This window comes from Leishmania mexicana, chromosome 5 (genome assembly GCF_000234665.1).
Source record: "Leishmania mexicana MHOM/GT/2001/U1103 complete genome, chromosome 5".
Classification (NCBI taxonomy): domain Eukaryota; phylum Euglenozoa; class Kinetoplastea; order Trypanosomatida; family Trypanosomatidae; genus Leishmania; species Leishmania mexicana.
The window spans coordinates 335348-349246 of NC_018309.1; the positions used below are offsets into that span (position 1 = coordinate 335348).

Consider the following 13899-nt stretch of genomic DNA (forward strand, 5'->3'; position numbering starts at 1 on the left):
GAGGGAGAGACTCCCGCGTGGAAAGTGTGAGGGGAGGGTCGTGGGTAATGTCCAGTGGTGTGCGCTCCGTGATGGTGAGACCGGGATGTGGATGACTGACCGTGTGGGCATCGCTTAGCCGTGTGTCTACTTTACGTGTCTGTGGACCCTCCATGCGTGCTCAGCACAGCTGTGCCCCGTCGTCCACCCCCACCCCATCTGTGTGTCTCTGGATGGGTGTCTTGCCTGTGTCTGTTGGGTACATCGGCTGCCTACTCACTCGATTGGTGCGTGGCACGCAGAGGGCGGAAGAGGGAGGGAGGGGGGAGGGAGGGAGGGAGGGAGGGCACGTGCGTGGAGAGGGTCGTCCGCTGATATCACCCCTCAGCACGCGCCCACCCGTCCTCCTCGGTGTGTCGTGCCATCGCGTTCTCGGCGGCCATTTCCTTGTGCCGCTGTGTGGCGGCGAACGGAGATGGGCAGACCTCCCCCCTCCCCCTCCCCCTTCTCCTCCCCAGCGCAACGATGCGCACTGCAATAACCTGAACCACACACGACTTCGTGAAGAGCCAGGCTGCGTGGAAAGGTGGTGCGGAACAAGAGAATGGGGACGGGGTGAGGCAAATCGAGGAGAGCCCGTATGATTCGATGGGCACCTCGCCCATCCTCTCGTCCACACACACACACACACATCCACATGCGCTGTCCTCCTCCGAGGCAAAGGGGGGGTAGATGATAGGCCAGAGGGGTACCTCATCGTTGCCGACAGCGCGCCATGTCATGGTCATGTGCATCTGTACTCGTATTTCTTGTCTCGCCCCCATTCTCTGCATCGCGTGCTCCCCCTCGCCTTTCCTCCCCACCCTACCCCCACATCTGTGCTGTTGGCGTTGCGACACCCTCGCACGAGCGCTCACACACCCACGCACACGCACACGCACACGTGCCCGCTTGGCGCCTGCTCCTCACAAAATCTGCGTCTCGCCAGTCGACCACGTCACTCTCCTCCTCCCCGTCGTAGACTGTTATCTTCTGCTCCCCACCCTACCTCGTCACCGCCTCCCCCCCCCCACCCCTCCCACTCCGGTTCAGCAATGGCCAACACCCGAGATGCACTTACCCGCGTGGCGGCTCTCGCCACCATGCTCGCGGTGCTCTGCGTCGTTTCCACCGCCACCGCCGCCACCATCTCCGACGGGAGCACGCAGTACTTCGTGAAACTGTGGTCGAGCAAGTACCCGCTCAAGTACGTGTGGTCCGGCAACGATATTTGCAAGTACGAGGGCATCTCCTGCGACACCGTTAAGCAGACGGTGACAATGCTGCTCCCCAAGATCGGCCTCACCGGCACCATTCCCGGCTACGGCTCCAAGGCGGGCTTCAAACCTGCCAACGTGCGTGTGATCACCATCAACCTCATGGGGAACAACGAGCTCACCGGCGCCTTTCCGGAGCACTACGGCCAGTTGAGGCAGCTGCAGGAGCTGTACTTGATGAACACGTCGCTGCAGGGCACCATCCCGCAGGCGTGGAACAACCTCGCCAATCTCGTGATTCTGGACGTGTCAAACACGAAGGCGTGCGGCAACCTGCCGGCCTGGGACGCCAAGAGCATGAAGTCGCTCCAGTACATGCACTTCACCGGCAACAGCCTGATGAAGGGCTCCATCCCGGCGAGCCTTGCCACTTTTGGTGCCGTTTCCTTCAACACCACCGGCTGTAAGTTCTGCGGCTGCCTCCCCTCGGAGTTCTCGAGTAGCATGTACATGATGATGCAGCTAATCAGCACCCAGCCCCAGGTGAACACACAGGACTGCATGACGGCCAACACGTGCACCGTCCAGCACATGAGCTGTAAAGCCAAGCCGAACACCGCCGCGATCAGCTGCAGCCGCGCGAGCGTCGCGACAGTCGTGGCCGGCGTTCTCGTCGCGCTGGCGTCGCTCCTCGCGTAGGCCGTGAGAGGGAACCGACCTAAGGAGAGGCAGAGCGAGCGAGCGCGACGGAAACGACTATGGGCAATCGATTGGTTACGGAGAGGGAGGGCGGTCAGTGCGCGTGGCTCACGTACAACTCCCTTGTCCCTCTCTCTCTGTCCGTGTGTGTGTGTCGGGGGGCGGGGGCACACTGCCGCCGCCGCCCAGCGCCGCCATTTTCCGGCACGCATGCCTCACATTTGGTTTTCGATTGTCTGATAGGTTTTTGTGCTTCTTCCTCCCGCCTCATTCTTGCTACGCGCCACCACCACCCGCGGTGGTGCACTGGTGGCAGCTACCCGTGCTTGCTCCCCACCATCCCATCCACCCACCCACCCCCACCCCTCTCTCTATTCCTTCCACATGTGCTCCACACCTCTCCCCCTGGCTGCCTCCCTGGCTCTCTTGTCGGCCGGTCGGCCGGGTGCGTTGCGTCGCCAGCGTCCTCACCTCCCTCCCCCCTTCACACACACACACACACACATCACTCGCGCGAGAACGGAGACGGGTGGAGGCGTGCAGGGTGCACCTCACGCGATACACAAGCGGCGAGAGAGTGCGGGTACCAGATGGCGGGGAGGGAGGGGAGGGGGGGGGCTGTGCACGGCGTTGCTTTTTATCCCTTCTCGTGTGTGTGTGTGTGCGTGTGTGCTCACATGCAGGGGTGCCCATGCGGAAGTGTGGGCGTCCCTGAAGAAGACGCGAGTGAGTGAGAGCGGGATGACTCGTGGTCGGCATCACTATGCCCCATCTCGCCCTACCTTGGCCATCATCCGCATCATCTTCATGGTCGCATGCACACACACAGTAATGCACCTCGCCTCCGCACTCTGCGTGCGTGCGTGCGGATGTGTGTGTGTGTGTGTGTGTGTGTCACCTTTCCTTTTTCCTTTTCCATCCCCCTCTCCTTATATACGTGTGTGTATAGATATATATCCGCCTGTCTCTCCCTCTCACACACACGCGCATGCATCGCGGCACGCAAGCATCGCCCCTCCGTCTACAGTGTGGACAATGCGAAGCGGTGCCCGCCCCCCCTACCCCCCACACCGTCTGTAACGCGTTCATTTTGAGCAGGAAGACACGCCTACTGTATGTGCGTAGCTCCTCTTAGTTTTCTTCGGACTTATCTCCCCCGGTGACGTGTATGTGCGTATAAAATTTGTTACTTACTTCGTCGGTGTTGGCTCGCTGCCCGTCCGCACGTCCGCGCGTGTGTGTGTGTGTGTGTGTGTGTGTGTGTGTGTGTGTGTGTGTATATACTGGGTGTACGCTGCTGTTGGTCTCCGTTTCTCTCTCTGTGCACCTCAGTAGCCCTCGTGCTGCATGTTGCCGACCGTGATGCACCATCCACGGCTGTGGCTCCATCATCTCCCCCCTCCCCTCGGCCGCCTCACCGTCATCGTCTTGTCCGTGCACGCACACCACACACACACACACACACATATATGTATATATACTTGTACATGTGCCCCATGGTAATGGTTTCCATTGATTTCGGATCATCGATTCCTGGCAACGGTGATGAAGGGACGAGCGCCACTGTGCACACCATCTCTCTCCCTCCCACCTCCCTCTCGTCTCTCTCTGTGTGAGCGTGCGTGTGCGCCTGTTGCCCTCTCCTGCTTGCAGGCGGACATATGACACTCCGCGGTGGAGGCGGCAGCGGCCCTGCCGCGTCTTCGCTGTCTCCGATGGGCCTACCATTACACGTGGCCTCGCCGTCCCCCACCGCAGCCGCGGCAGCCTCCACATCGCTGATGAGCTCGTCCAACGCGCTGGAGCTGATGCGCACGTATCACATGTACGTGCGCATGCACAAGACGCGCTGCCGGTATCTTCTGCTGCTGCTACTGATGTTCCTCTACTACTTCCAGTGCACCTTGTGCGGGCCCTACGACCTCCTCATGAGCGGTGCTGCGGGAGGCTCCAGCCTCGCTGGTGTCGGAGCCGGGGACCCTTCAAAGGACGGCGGCCTACGCCTCGGTCTGGCCGCTCCAGACGCGGGGACCGCAGGCGATGGCGGCCGCCTGGCGGGCAGCTCTGAAGGCAGGCGTCACCGTTACGCGCGGCCGCCGCTCATCACCCGTGCCCTGAGCGGCATAGGGGCGACGGTGGGCCGAATGGACCTGTGGGAAGTACAGTGGTGGCCCCCGTCCAACCGGACACCAGACGCGGCCGACGCGCACTATGAGCAAGGGCTCCACGTTGCTACCCCCAGCGCGGCCTCTCTGTCGCTGGCTCGCAGTGAACCACCGTGGTCAGTCGACACGCAGCGGGGGCTCGTCGCGGCCATCGCCCGCAGCGCAACGCGACTGTCAGGCCTTTTGTTTGGTCAGGACCCTCCACCGTACGAGCTGGCGCTGAGCGCCTTCTTCCGCACGCGGCAGGCGACGTCCGGCAGGTCGTGCAACCCCGGTCAGGCCGGCGCCATCGACAACGATGTCCGGAAGGAGCTGATCCACTACAGCGCCTTCGCGCGAGACTTTAAGCTCCGCGTACCGCTGCTTCTCTATTACAACCGCATGCCCGTCTACGCCATGATGCAGCACCTGCGGCTTATGCGGGTTCGAAACTGCCAGTTGCTGGACTACATGAGTCGCGCCCACGCCTCGCGCCACCGGCCGGAAAAAGCGACGGGCGACGTCGCCGACAACCCGGACTTGCACGCGCGGCAGCTGAGCTTTGAGCTGGCACGGCTGTCGTTGGTTCTTTATCTGCAGCGCCTGCACCTGCGCGCGCTGCGGCACGCGGACGCCATGCGGCTGGAGACGTTCCACTTCCTCCGCCACCTTAGCTCCACCATCCCCGTCCTGCGCAGCGTCTGGGTGGGGCAGGATCACTGTAGCTGGCCAGGTGTCTCGTGCGTCGTCGTCCGCGTTCCGCTGAACTCGCTGATCGACAGCGAACACCCTGCGGTGCAGGCGTTCGTAGAGGACATCTTCTCTGTCTGCCGCGGCCCGCAGTGCCGACAGCGGCGCTGCGCCGCGCCGTCCTGCTCGGCCTACACGCGTCATCTGACGCGCCGCCTGTTCACCTCGGCGGCGCCGGCGTACTGGCTCAAGTGGGACCGCACGGACGACACGGCAGCGATGGACGAGATGATCTGGGAGAAGACCCCCACCTCATCACGCGGTGCTGCCGGCGTCAATGCGATGGCGGCAGCACAACCACCATCGCCCTCGGCCGCCTCCACCGGCAGTGACGGCGACGCAGGGCGCAGTGGAAGCAGAAAGGCCGCAACCGCAAGCTCCGCAGGAGCCCGCTCGAGTCACGGCACCCCAGCGAGATCGAAGCGGTCGGTGTGGACGGAGCAGATGTTTGCGTACGAGCACCCGCACCTGGTCCTGACGGAACCAACCTTGCTCGTCGATATCGACGTGCAGAACATCATCAAGGAGATTGTCGAGCCCATCCTCCCAAGTGCCCCCTGCAACAGCGGTGGCGGCGAATGTGTGTCGTCGTCACCATCGCTATCTGCGACTCTCTTAGGTCCTCTGTCAGACTTCGCCACGCCGGAGTACGCCGAGGATGTTGAGCGGCCACTCACTGGTGATCTCTTCGGTATGCAGCGCCGCCTTCTCCGGACAATTGCCGAGGCCGCGCCGCGGGGGCTGCAGTACGGCAAGCAGCGTAACGGCAGCTCCACCGTGACGATCCCATACACCTTTGTTAAGCTGAACTTGGCGAACATGGGCCTGCGTGGGTACTTGCCGGGCTTCTACGACATCGCGTCGGCGTATGATGACCAGCGAGACACTGCCGCTGCTCATGGAAAGCGCGAGACCACCAACACAGGCAGCGGTGGCGCCAGCGGCACCCAGTCGGGCCTCGCCGATGCCTGTGAGGCGGCGAACCTTCCGTCGGCAACGCCAGCCGCGACCCGGCAACGCGGCAGTAAGTCAGCGCCGAAAGTCAGCGTGCTCACCCCTCGCTCTGACCTGTACTGGGGCCGCCGCTCCCGCATGCGCATGTTGGAAGCACGCAACTTGTCATCTGCCTCCCTCGCAACGGCCGCGGCGCGACGGTCTCTATCGTCTGTCGCAGCGATCAGAAGCGAGCTGCAGTGGGTGCTGCGTCGGCTGGAGAAGATCGGCCAGCGCAACCATCACGAAGACCTTGCCGCCTACTTCTCCGAGGTGGCCTCGCTGGCCCGCTTCCAAAGTGAACGGTGGAGCCCCTACCGCTGGCCGGAGGCGATGATCACCGCCACGAGCAACGTGTCGCAGTCCGCCACGCGGCGGCTCTACACCATCCTCGAGAACAGCGCCTTCTCCCCGAGCTTCGCCGACCCAGTGCAGAGCATCGATCACAGCGTGAACGTCTTTGGTGAGCTGAACCCCCGCCTGATCGGCCTTCTGTCACTCGACGTCTCGGCAAACCCGTTGCTGACGCACGTGTTTCCACGAACATGGTTGTCCATCCCGCATCTGCAGTCAGTGCGGACGACCGGCACGTCCATCCTGGCACCGCCGCTGCGGCTGCGGTCACGCCTCTACAGCCACGCCGCCTACTGCCCTGCGTCGTCTGTGCGCTTCGACAGTGGCATGAAGGCGGACACCGAGGAAGCAATGGGCGAACGACCCCGCAGGGATACGGAGGTGGGAGCACCGACGGAAACGGCACGTGACGAGGTCGAGGTGTCCTCTGCAACGGAGAGCAGTCTTCATGACAAGGACTTCATCAGTGCCGTGCTCATCCCGCCCTTCTCCAAGATCGACACCGTGTTCTCTGCCAGAAACCCGTCAGAAACTGTCTTTCAGCATCAAGACCCCCCCCTCACCGGCCGGCGTCCCCTCAAGTATCCAGCCTCCCTCCATGAAGGCTTTCTGCAGGGCATCAAACGCCTCCTCTCACTGCAGTAGCTACTCAGCTCCCTCCCCCAACCCATTCATCCCACCCCACGCTACTATGAGTAAAGGCCCGCCTCGTACGCAGAGAAGCACCCGTGACACAGACGTGCGTGGATGAGCGTCAGCATCTGCGTGCGTGCGTTCTTTTCTGTTTCCGGTCGAACCGTTCAACATGGCGTCCCAATCCCACCACCACCACCACCACCACCAGCAGCAGCAGCACTCCCCTCCCTCGCAGGGGACTGCCCACGTGGGCAAGCTGTGCTCCCTTCCACCCTCCAGCGCTGATGCACAGCTGTCCCCTTCCCTCTTGCCGTCCTGCGCCACATCCCTCCTCGGTATGCGGCATCTTTTATCCACGCCACTCGTGACGCAGCCAACCCACACATCCATCACATCACGTCCATCCTCTCTCCGCTCTCTCTCCTCCTCCCCCCTCCCTCCCCCATCGTCAAGGCCTGACCTCGCTGCCGCCCATCTCTCGAGTGCACATCATCTGACCCACCAACCACCACCCTCCACACGTACGCACCCACACCCACACCCACCCACACACACACACACGGCTGCACCAAAACACACCATCCGTGCCGCTGCGTGCGTTCCAATCAAGGAGGATGCTGCTGTCCTCCCCCTCGGCGACAGCGCCGAACGCCAGTGGCGGCGGCAGTCGTGGTGCAGCCGCTGGCAACGAGGTTGTCCCACCAACCCCGGAGGTATCAACAGCGCTTTCCACTGCGCACGCGCAGCTCGTGCTTCTGGAATACGCGATCCGGGCCGCTGCCGCCAGCGCTCTCCCTAGTGACGCCTCCGCCCAGTCCCATCGAAAAACATCCGAAGGGACGCGCACACTGAACGCAACCGTGGGCTCGCAAAACACTTCGCTTCCCGGGCCTGTACCGGCTGAGTCCAGCTCTCTAACAGGCATCATGGCAGCGACGCGGCTCTCCAGTGTGACGGCAACAGCGCCGTCAGGTGCCAGCGAGCGGCTCAGCGCGCTGCACGACAACCTGCGGCGTGTTCGGCGCCTCATGCAGCAGTACGAGGAGGCCTCGCAGCGCGTCATCAAGGTACACCTGCTTCCCTCCCCCGAGACGGGCGGGGAGACTCTCGGGTCAGTGACCACGCCAACTGCGCATGCCGGTAAAAGGGTGAAGGAGGTGAGCCCGCAGCAGGTGAGTGTCTCGGTCGCCAGCAACGGCAAGCCAGCCGCAGACCAGCAGGCCATCCCCCAGTCCCTGCACCAGCGCCGAGCGCTTGCCAGCGACGCCGTCTTCACGCGCTTCTGCGGGTTGCGCGTCACTCCTGATCAGCTGCTCCTGCCACTTCAGCCACCAGCGAACGCGGCCACCTCACCTACGCTGCGAGGCATTGACGAGGACGCTGAGGAGAGAAAGAGCGGGAGCGGGGGTAGCTTGGTGAGCAACTACTCCGAGCCCGTGAAGAGGCGTGGTAGCAACAACAAGACCCGCAGCGGCCAGACGGCAGGTACCCCGAATGCGAAAACCCAGCACAACTCGACTGCAACCAGCCCCAAGCACTCTCCCTCGTTTCGCACGGCGCAGCAACGGAAGCACATGAGCGCCGAGGCCGTACTGGAGGAATACGCGAAGCTCTTCTATCGCCCCTCCGCCACAGCGGTATCGCCGCCGGCGACGCCGCGCTCGACGGCCATCGAGGTGCTGTCGTCGCAGTCACCGGTCGTGGCGGCGGCGGCACCAGCACATAACACCAAAGCGGGGAACCTGTCCTCAGCAGCACCGGCTGATGACGGTGAAGTGGTGCGACAGCTACAGGAGATGCAGCAGCAGTTTGCGGCCCTGCAGCGGTGTCACCTGTTCGCCTACGAGGCACACCTGAAGCCTGCGCATGCGGCTGCTGATACCCAGGGCAATGGCACTGACGTCCGCACCATCAAAAGAGGAATGGCCGCTCTTGGGGCAGCGACGAGCGGCGCGCAAGTCAACAATGTCAGATGGCAGCACATACCTGTCGCCGTTCAGCACATGCAGGACAGCCTCACCGCGCTGCAGACCCGTTTTACGCGTGACTCGCACTACGCCAGCTGCGGCGGACAACCAATCGTCCTCGTGCATCAGCTGCAAGCCTGGACGCAGCCGCTGGTCCAGAATTTGAACGAGCTCCTCTCGAACCTCACCGTGGAGGAGACGGACGAGAAGACGCGCGAGAAGCTGCGGCGCATGAAATTTGACGCGGAGGAGCTGCAGCAGGCGCAGGCGCAGGCAATCTCGAACGGCGATATGCAGCGCTCCGAGGAGCTCTATTACGAGCAGACGTCGCTGGCTGAGGCGATGGCAGGGCCGTACGACGAGTTGGAGGCGATAATGCGGAAGTACGGAGAGGTGTGCGTCGACGCGCCGCTGACGCGCGTGCTGGACCAGCGCGATCTGCTTACGACGCGGCTGACGCGCGTGATCGAGGAGTACACGAGCAAACTCTCGGAGGTCACCCTTGATGCGGAGCGGGTGAAGGAGAAGCGGCGGGCCGTGGCGCAGGCGCGTCATCGACAGCGCAACAACATGTCGACGTACAACCACACATGGAAGAAGGCGTGGCAGACGAACAGCGACCAGCATATGGCGTGCTACCGCGCGATGGAGCAACTGGAGAAGCAGCTGAACGACCTGCGGCAGACACAACGCTTTCTCGTAGATGACTGGATCAGCCACATCACCCAGGAGCGCCAGAGGGAGGAGGACGCGGCATCCTTTGCGTGCTTCGCAGATGCCAGGGCAGCCGCCCTCGCTGAGACGCAGCGCAACCTACAGGCAGTTGTCGAAGGCGTGCGCCAGTACAGTGGGGCTGTGCAGTTTAGCTGCCGTCACGTCGAGGCCTTCGTCCGCGAGGTGCTGCAAAATCATCTTAGTCAGCTGCAGGTGGCGCTTCGCAAGGACCGACTGGAGCAGTTTCGCGCCCTCTACCTCACGCTCGGCGACCTGCGCTTCAAGAAGGCGCGCAACGCCGAGGAGATGGAGAAGAAGATTGAGCACTACACACTGCAGCAGGAGGTTGCCATGGACGCGCTTAACCCGAAGGCGAAGGAGTTCAGCAAAGCCAAGCAGCGCTACGAGGCCGCGAAGGCCGAGGCGCAGAAGCAGATTGACCAGCTCGACCAACGCAGTCGACTGCAGCTTGAACGCTTCCGGCCGACAGAGCAGCTGCTTCGCGAAGCTGGGGTGGACTTTGTCTCCCCCGAGGAGGAGCTCGCCAGGCGCATGCAGGAACGCTCTCAGAAGCTGCTCGAGTACCAGCAACTGATAGAGGACGGCATCGGCGTGCGGTCGACGACGACCACCTCGACCGCCCCCTCATGCTCCCCTCCGACGCTCACCACCGCGGCCACCGTGGCTACTTCAGAGGCAACGGCCTCCTCTGCTCGGGCCGAAAGTGCGAAGGGCCTCCCCGGCACGAGTGCGCCACCGCCGCCTCGACTGCAAGCTGTCGGATCCCTGCACACCTACCCACGGGCGCCGACCGCGGAGGAAGCGGCCAACCCCACCGCTACCGCTTCCGGGGCCCTTTCTGGGAAAAACAGCCGTCAGCTGCCTCCACTTCGCAAATTGAGCCGCACCTACCCGCCATCGCAGCGCACGGATAACAGCGACGGCGACGAAGCGACCGCGACGACAACAGAGCCCCCGCCGCAAGGTCCGAATCCGACCTCTGTGGCTGCCGCCCCCACAGCTGCCTCCTTATCGAGCCTGCACGCGACGGAGGAGCGCATCATGCAGAGCATCTCAAAGATGGCGGTGCCCGATCGCAGCAGGACCCGTAACAGCAGCGTCGCTATTCCCAGTCGATGGAAGAGAAGCAAGCGATGATGTGAAACAATGAACAATGACGGAAGCACGCAGTCCCTTTCATGTGTGTATGTGTGTGTGTGTCCACACACATGAGTGAAGGCACAACGCAAGGGCCACCAGATGCATCCACCCATCCTCCGATGTATCCATTACCCCCCCCGCCTCCCCACCCACATCTATATATATATATATATTCTATCACCTCTCTCCTCATCCCTCCCCCATCCGTCATGTTCGTACGTTGTGTCGATGACGACGTCAACGCGTGTCTCTCTGCGTGTGTGTGTGTGTGTCCTGGAAAATGAGGGCAACAGACACCGAACGGAAAAACGTATTCGTGAGACAGGGCGTGGGTGTGAAGGGTCACGGCGGTGCGCGGCGGCAGCGCCGTCTTGCACATTGCATGCATGTCTATATATATATATGTACATAAAACACATGTATCTCTCCTTGGTCAGCTAAACCCCCCCTCCTCCCCCCTCTCACACCTACTTGGGCCCCTTCAACACACACACACACATATACGTGTGTGTGTGTGTGTGTGTGCCTGGGTGTGGGTGCGTGACAGCGACTCGTTAAACACCCACCCCAATCCCCCTCCTCGCTTCTCCTGATGTTCGCAAGACGCAGACACGTCAACCTCCACCCCACCTCACCCCGTCATCTTTCCCATCTACACCTGGCTTTGCGTGACAGCATGTACAACCATATATATCTCATGGATGGATAAAGGGGGAGGCGGGGGAGAGAGAGGGGGGTGGGGTAGGGAAGGTTTCATGGGCAGGGTTAGATGGTGAATACGGGAGGCAACAACACGAGAGCGAGAGTCCACCATCGAGAGCAGTCATGCATGACGCGCACGGCAAGGGGAAGACTGAGCGGTGCATGTCCATGATGGCCTGTTGCATGTAGGCAGCGCTGAATGACTGGAACGTTATTCGCCTCACTCCAGCACACACACACACGCACACGTCTTTGCGTCCCGCGCCGTCCACGCATGCGTCCCACGCCCCACCCGCTCTCTCTCTCTCTGGTGCTCTCCCTCACGTGCCAGTTGTTGCCCATTCTTGTCTGGGGAGCGATCGCGTTGGATGTGCGTCATGGCATTCAACCCTCAGCCCTTCCACACACACACACACACACAGACACGCACGCATGTATATACTATACGTACAAACAGATGTAGACGCATGTATTCGTGTGTACGCGTGCCCGCCGATAGTAGGGAGGCGCTGTGTGCGCTTGATGGACAGGGGAGGGGGGAAGGCAAGACGGATACGGACACACAGACAGCGCAGAATGGATGGGGGAAGATGGATGACTCCGATCATCCCGTGTGCGTCGTCATGTGCACGGAACCTCTTCCCCTCCCTCCCTCCCCCTCTGCACTGGGGGCCGTACACACATGGCCATGACCCTCCCCCCCCCTTCATGTGGCCCCTGTTCTCCTCTCTCGCACTTTCTCCCCTTCCCCCAACCCCACCAATGGCTTCCCTGCGTGCACCGCCATCCATGGCGCTGACGAAACACATCCGAAGAAGGTGTGACAACATTGTCGCTGCAGCTGTACGACGTCCACGAACAAGAGAAGCCATTAGTCAGTAGGTGGAGGCCCGGACCGACAGCCGAACGGAGAGAGAGACCCGCACACACATACACACACACACACGCGCTCTCTCTCTCGCAAGACGCTCCATCCCCGTGTGTCTTTGGACTCCTTCTGCCCCCACCCCCACCCCTGTTCTCGCCGCATGTCGTACGCGTCTTCCTCCATCAAGCGACTCAGCAACGAGTACCGCTCCCTGCAGAAGCCTGAGAACCGAGTCCGCGAGTACTACGTCGCGCCACTGGAGGACAACATTTTCGAATGGCACTTCACGCTGCGTGGCCCCGGTGGGGACGACAACTCGCTTCCGTACAAGGACGGCATCTACCACGGCGCCCTCATCTTCTCCCGCTCCTACCCGCTGGAGCCGCCAGACATTATCTTCTTTACCCGCAGTGGTCGCTTCGCCGTGCGTGAGAAGATCTGCTCGACGATCAGCAGCTACCACAAGGAGCTGTGGCAGCCGACGTACGACATCGCGCTGACATTGACGGCGCTGCGGCATTTCATGGCCCAGGAGGACGAGTTCGGCGTTGGCGCCTTCCCAAAAAACATGATCGCACTCGAAACAAAGGAGGCGTGGGCCAAAGAAACGTGGTCGTTCACGTGCACCACGTGCGGGATGGCGACGAAGGACGTGTGGGAGACGGAGATGAAGATGTACCCGGAAATCTCGCCAGAGAAGGAGGCCCAGGTGCCGAAGCTGCCGCCGCCACCACCACCACCACTCGCAGCCGCAGCCCCAGCCAGCGCCACGGCGAACCCCGAGGACCCAAAACCAAAGCAAGACGCCCCTGATACCCCGCCGTCGTCGCCCGCCTCTCCCCCATCCACCTCCCCCTCTTCCACGCTGTTGCCGTCACCCGCTGCCGCGGATGCGAGTGAGACAGCTGCCAAACCCGCAGGCGCACCACAGAACCACCATGCGTCCAAGGACACGCAATCCTCACCGGCGTTGCCCCCTTCGGCACCAACCTCACCACCATCACCACCGCTAGGACCAACTACCACTCCCCGTCCTCCCGCTGCTGACACGGTCACGCCGACGACAGTGCATGCGAGTGCCCTCCAGTCACCGACACCAGGCGTGCACGACGCACCGCACACGCCCAGTTCAGCGGCGCACGAGCACACAGCGAAGACCGGCGCCTCCATAGAGGAGGAGGGGGCAGTGAGCGAAGGTGCCGATCCCCTTGCCTGCTTCACCGACGTGAGTCCTGCTCGAGTTGTACGAACGCCGGTGATGACTGCACCACCACCACCAGCACCAGCAGCAGCAGACGCGACGCCATTGGTGACAAGCGCTGTGACAGACAGCGTTGTTGCGGGTGATGTGGCAGGGGCGTCAGCTTCTCCTCTTTCACCGACTGCTGCTGCCGTGGCGCCGCCGCAGTTCGCGCAGCGCGTCGTCGTTGGCGTGAACATCATGGAAGTCTCGATACCGCTACGCGTTCTTGATCGCGCCATCATCCTCAGCTTCCTCCTTGCTGCGCTGATCCTGCTGCGTCGTGGCCTCTGCGGTCTGCTGATGAGCTAGCATGGTGGAGTCGGTGTGTTGTGCGTGCGTGCGTGTGTGTGTGTGTGTGTGGAGGGGGGGAGTGGCGGTAGCGCCGCGACGTACTCGACTGTGAACAACTGTTGCTGCAGCTGTTTAGTATTTT

General features: G+C 62.3%; 4 protein-coding genes across 4 annotated transcripts; all 4 read left to right on the forward strand.

Moving 5' to 3' along the window:
* Window positions 1-1073: 1073 nt before the first annotated feature.
* LMXM_05_0900 (surface antigen-like protein) lies at window positions 1074-1934 on the forward strand (the record flags this gene model as incomplete). The annotated part of the gene is made up of 1 exon (XM_003871931.1): window positions 1074-1934. One exon carries the CDS (start codon window positions 1074-1076, stop codon window positions 1932-1934), a length of 861 nt encoding a protein of 286 aa, XP_003871980.1.
* A 1715-nt stretch (window positions 1935-3649) lies between these two features.
* Window positions 3650-6820, forward strand: LMXM_05_0910 (conserved hypothetical protein; the record flags this gene model as incomplete). Its single annotated transcript, XM_003871932.1, has 1 exon — window positions 3650-6820. One exon carries the CDS (start codon window positions 3650-3652, stop codon window positions 6818-6820), a length of 3171 nt encoding a protein of 1056 aa, XP_003871981.1.
* Window positions 6821-7425: 605 nt separating this feature from the next.
* Window positions 7426-10650, forward strand: LMXM_05_0920 (putative paraflagellar rod protein; the record flags this gene model as incomplete). The annotated part of the gene is made up of 1 exon (XM_003871933.1): window positions 7426-10650. One exon carries the CDS (start codon window positions 7426-7428, stop codon window positions 10648-10650), a length of 3225 nt encoding a protein of 1074 aa, XP_003871982.1.
* Window positions 10651-12383: 1733 nt separating this feature from the next.
* LMXM_05_0930 (putative ubiquitin-conjugating enzyme) lies at window positions 12384-13775 on the forward strand (the record flags this gene model as incomplete). The annotated part of the gene is made up of 1 exon (XM_003871934.1): window positions 12384-13775. The coding sequence occupies one exon, from the start codon at window positions 12384-12386 to the stop codon at window positions 13773-13775; it is 1392 nt and encodes a 463-aa protein (XP_003871983.1).
* Window positions 13776-13899: the final 124 nt, after the last annotated feature.